This window comes from Notothenia coriiceps, unplaced genomic scaffold (genome assembly GCF_000735185.1).
Source record: "Notothenia coriiceps isolate Sejong01 unplaced genomic scaffold, NC01 NC01_scaffold00018116, whole genome shotgun sequence".
NCBI classification, from domain to species: domain Eukaryota; kingdom Metazoa; phylum Chordata; class Actinopteri; order Perciformes; family Nototheniidae; genus Notothenia; species Notothenia coriiceps.
Window position 1 is genome coordinate 9,424 of NW_011350817.1, and position 5,004 is coordinate 14,427.

At 44.3% G+C, this 5,004-nt stretch overlaps 1 protein-coding gene across 1 annotated transcript; it reads right to left on the reverse strand.

The window, feature by feature from the left end:
* Window positions 1-537: 537 nt before the first annotated feature.
* On the reverse strand, window positions 538-2,387 carry LOC104950815 (general transcription factor II-I repeat domain-containing protein 2-like). The gene is made up of 2 exons (XM_010777394.1): window positions 1,126-2,387; window positions 538-772 (listed from the first exon to the last, which is right to left on the reverse strand). The coding sequence occupies exon 1, from the start codon at window positions 2,211-2,213 to the stop codon at window positions 1,134-1,136; it is 1,080 nt and encodes a 359-aa protein (XP_010775696.1). The 5' UTR covers window positions 2,214-2,387; the 3' UTR covers window positions 538-772; window positions 1,126-1,133.
* Window positions 2,388-5,004: the final 2,617 nt, after the last annotated feature.

Here is a 5,004-nt window from a genome sequence, read left to right on the forward strand (position 1 = left end):
ATCCGATCACTTCTTCATTTCATTCTCTCTACCCCTTTCCAAACATAACAAACTAATCTCTTGTAATTCTGCACCTGTCCGCCGTAACCTTTGTTCCCTCTCCCCCTCTACCTTTGCCTTATCGGTGCTCTCAGCCCTCCCTTCGTCTAACTCGTTCCAACTTCTGCCTCCAAACTCTGCTGCAGAAACTCTCCTCTCTACTCTCTCATCCTCTCTGGACTCTCTCTGTCCTCTCACATCTCGGCCGGCTCGTCAGTCCCCTCCTGCTCCCTGGCTAAATGACGCACTGCGTGCTAATAGAGCCATCCTTCGGGCAGCTGAGCGGAAATGGTGGAAATCCAAACACCATGTCGACCTCCTAACCCAGGGGTATTCAACTAGATTAGGAAGGGGGCCACAATTGTAAAATGTCTTGAAGGCGAGGGCCACAAGACTGACAATGAAAATGAACAAATGCCATTGTTATTGTACAACCAACCATGCAATAATAAATTATCATTATTATTATTATTGATATTGTTATTATTATTGTAGTAGTAGTAAAATAGGCAACCAAAATAGTAATGTAGGCTACTGTGGCAGATTTGTGGTCTGCTGCGGAATATAAGGAGGGAGAGCGAGACGCAGTCGGGTAAACGGATATTTATTTCACACAAGGTTCCCGAGGTGGCTAAAACAGAACAATCCCTCAACGGGCAAATGATAACTGGCAGGGGTCTGGATTCTCGTCCTGGCGTAACGTTCGTCTTTCCGTCTGTCCGCCAGTCTCCTACTGAGAGAACAAAAACACACGTGGTTAAATACCACCGCATTCCTATCATTCTAATCCACTTGACAGCTACGTCAATCCCAGGCAATTAGCCGCTCCGCCCCCTGCTTTACAACCTGCCGCTAAACCACGCCCGCCCCCCCATACCACAGCTACTTTATTCTAATGAATCCATATAGATTTGTGTATTATAACACCAAAATGCTGGGTGGCAACAAATACCAGAAAACAATGCTAGGCCTAGGATAGCAAATGCGATCAGTAAGAGGCACAGGAGGCCTAGAAGTCCGAGATTAACAAAGATGCAAGCATAGGCAGCGTCCCATCATTACAAAATAAATGAAAATAGAAGCTACCTGACAAATCAGTGTGAGAAGTTGCATTTCCGAGCCATAGCCAGTTTGCTGAATTCAGGTCGGTGCGAGGTCAGAGCAAGCTGCATGCACTGGTTGAGATGTTCATCCGTGAGTCGATTGCGATGTTGATTCTTTATCAAGTTCATTGTCGAAAATCCGGACTTGCATATGTAAGTAGATCCAAACATGGTTAACAGGTAGATAGCCAGTCTCCGGCAGTGATGAAACTGATGAGTAGAATGAGCCCAAAACTCGCACAGTCCCTCTTCTCCGAATTTTGCTTTCAGCACATCAGAGCTCTGAATTTGCACCAACTCCAGCTGGAATGCAGCCTCGTCAATACCGGGCATCACGGCTTTCGCCTCGGCTGGACAGGACCCGGAAACATCGACCGCAAATGGATTGCGCACAAATAAAAGAACCTGTTTTGGAATCTTGAAGTCGTTGAATCGCTCTGAGAAGTTTTCAGCCAAGCTTTTCAAAAGTCCCTTCATTCCAGCCATTGCTGCGCTGCTCACGGGGACGTTGCGTAGTGTTGGGAAGTGGATCTTCCTCCCCATTACGTCAGGTAGAAAGAGGTCCAGGTTCACCCGAAACGCACTAACCTTCTCAATGATCTCAGCCACACTTGACCCTCCCCCCTGTAGCTGCAGGTTGAGTGTGTTTAGGTGGCCCATGATGTCGCACAAAAAGGCAATCTGTCCAATGAAATCCGGCTTTTGCATGCGTGCAAGTAGGTCTTTAGCTTTGCTTGATTTCTGGCTTGAGAGGAATTCACTCACCTCCTTTCGCAGTGCAAAGAAACGTTCGAGAACACGTCCTCGGCTCAACCAGCGGACATCGTTATGTTGCAATAGGTCTGAGTATGCGGCTTCCTGCTCTTGAAGCAGCATTTTGAACAGTCGGTGCTGCAGACTTGACGTCGAGCGAATATGATTCACAATTTTTACGACAGTCTCCATTGTTTCTTTCAACTCCCCTGACAATTTCGCACACAGAACTGATTGATGTATGATGCAATGCAGTGTGTTCACTGTGGGATGCTCTGCACATAAGCGAGATGCAAAGCCCCTTTCTTTCCCAATCATGGACGGGCAGCCATCGGTAACGAGAAGGTTGATCTTACCTAGATCCAAACCTTTCTCTTCAAAAAAACTCCAAACTGCAGCGAAAATCACTTCACCTGTAGTGCTGGTTGTCAGTGGTAAAAGGCATAACAACTCCTCTTTAAAAACGTCACCATCGAAGTACCTCACAAACAGCGAGAGCTGTGGGCTTGTGTTCCACAGCGCCGTGCCGACTTTCTGTGCTGTCACGCCCTGTGTGGTTAGACTCATCCGCACAGCTGCAGTATGCTGCCGGTTTTTACCGAACCACACCAGGCCCGGAATTGTACGAAGTTGTATTTTTGTATCTTTGATTAAGTTGAGTGAAGTTATTGGTATTGATTCTTATTGTTAAATTGTTATTTTTTATTATCTTTCTTTTTTACAAATTGATAAATATTTATGTTTCAGGTTTTGATTCTTCAATCTTCGCAAAGCTATTTTTCGTCTACTACTACAAAGGACTACGACCCAAGTTGTCAAACTGTGACGGGAGACACACACCACACACACACCACACACCACACAACACACACACACACGACACACACACAACACAACACACACACACAACACACCAACACACACATCACACACAACACACACCACACACACACACACACACACACACACACACACACAGAAGTACTTGTCCTGCCACACAAACCAACGACGACTCCAGTGTCGAGACGAGGTCTAGGTGTCAGACGACGAGTGGACAGGACTCGTCGTCTGACACCTAGGGACGTCCTGGACAGTATTTTTGTGGACTTTGTGTACAATTGAGACACACCGTAGTGACGTGTACGTGTGTGTGTGTGTTGTGTGTGTGTGTTTGTGTGTGTGTGGTGTGGTGTGTGTGGGTGTGTGTGTGTGTGTGTGTGTGTGGTGTGTGTGGTGTGTGTGTGTGTGTGTGTATTGTGTGTGTGTGAGTGTGTTGTTGTGTGGTGTGTCTTTTCTCTTTGGTCACGTCTTGACGGAATGTTGGACGTAATAAAGATTATAGGTCTGAGGATTTCAGTGAAATCCAAATACAGAGTAGACAGGAAACGTGAAGAACAAAATAAAACCATAGATGGAAAATCAGATCGAAGGTCTCCGGGAAATGAAGGAGGGGGTAACACACAAAGGGCGGTTGGTATACTGTTCTCTTGACACACTTAAAAGGTATATGACACTTTCTGGTTGGTCATTTTAGTCATTTGAGGTATTGTTCGTCAATTTGGTATCCTCGCTAATAAGTTCGTTTCTGGAAGGCACACATTTAGAAAAAAACGAGTTTCAAAGGAGTCTCCGTAGGTAGAGAATAAGTAAGTGAGGTAAGTAATTCAGTCGAGTAGATGCAGGGTGAGGCATAACTAGCTAATTGTGTTATTTTTCTATTGTCAGTTTTGACATAGCACACCTTTTTGGGGCCGACCGTGTTAATCCTCGTCTATTGGGAACAAATCTCCAGTTCTTTTTAATAAATACGGGCTCAGTCCAAATGCGGTTCGACCGACGGCTTCTACGTTACTTGCGACTTATTTATTTAGTAGAAGGTAGTCCGAGGGTAGTGAGTGATTGTTGACAAGAGTTCCACTTGCAAAGATTGTGCACAAACACCTACAAAGATGCTTTTTGTTTTGTAGGTGTTCGTCAGCACGAAGTCCACACAACAAGATTGCTTCTCGTGTAAATAAGTACTTCACTAAGGACCAACAAAAAGTACACACTGAAGGAACCATGAACAACTTATGCGGGACGAGATTACGCCTTACCTGAAGAACGACCTATATTAGATACAATTTACTACCAGGTTGTCAGTTTTTGGTGATACTCTTGGTTTGTCCAAACCTACATAAAAGACGGTCGGACGACTTATAACCTTTAACTAGCAAATAACGTAAAGTAGTATGCACTGATTTTAAACCACAACCACTCAAAACAATGTCTGTCTATCACGGGATCGACTGTGCTGATATCCAGTAGTGGCTGCGTTGTAATCAGTGGCAATCGAATCGCCACCACTGCACTTCAGTACACTGGGCACGACATCAGCAATGACTATCGGGTCACGTGTAGATGGTGCAAATCGAATCGCAACCACTGCACTTCAGTACACTGTGCACGAAATCATCTACCTCGGAAATATCGAGTTGTAATTGGTCACTCCAAATATCGCCACCACTGCACTTCATACACTTGCACCGTACATAAACGAATGATCTGACTATTCTGTGGATATCTTAATCGGTCACCACCTGCACTTAAGTACGCCTATCGGCACAACTATGATAAGGGTAAATTCGGGTTCCGTAATCTTTGCAGGATTTCTCCTCGACCACTACACATACTGTACGTACTGGCACTACATGAACTGAAATATCCTAGCTTGTACATTCACCTAAAGTGAAGGGTCATTTTAACCAGGTGCACTTCAGTACAGCTATTCTGTGCTCTCCGATAGGTTAGTCGAGTGACACATACCGAGAGATCTATATACGCACCACTATGTACTTCTCGTAGAAGACTATGCTGTTACACAAAATAACGACTGTAAAATATCTGAGTTTTTATTGAGGTTCAAAGATAAAACTACGAATATTGTCCAAACATACGGACTAACATGTTTTAAAATTTCCAACATAAGGAAAATTTTAGGGAACTTAACATAACGAAGATAAATTATTGTATTATTTCGAACGTTACGTTGTATAACTCATGAGAGTTGATTCTAGATGAAAACGGTCCAAAAAGGAAAAATAGAAACGTCTATGATAGAAACACGGTC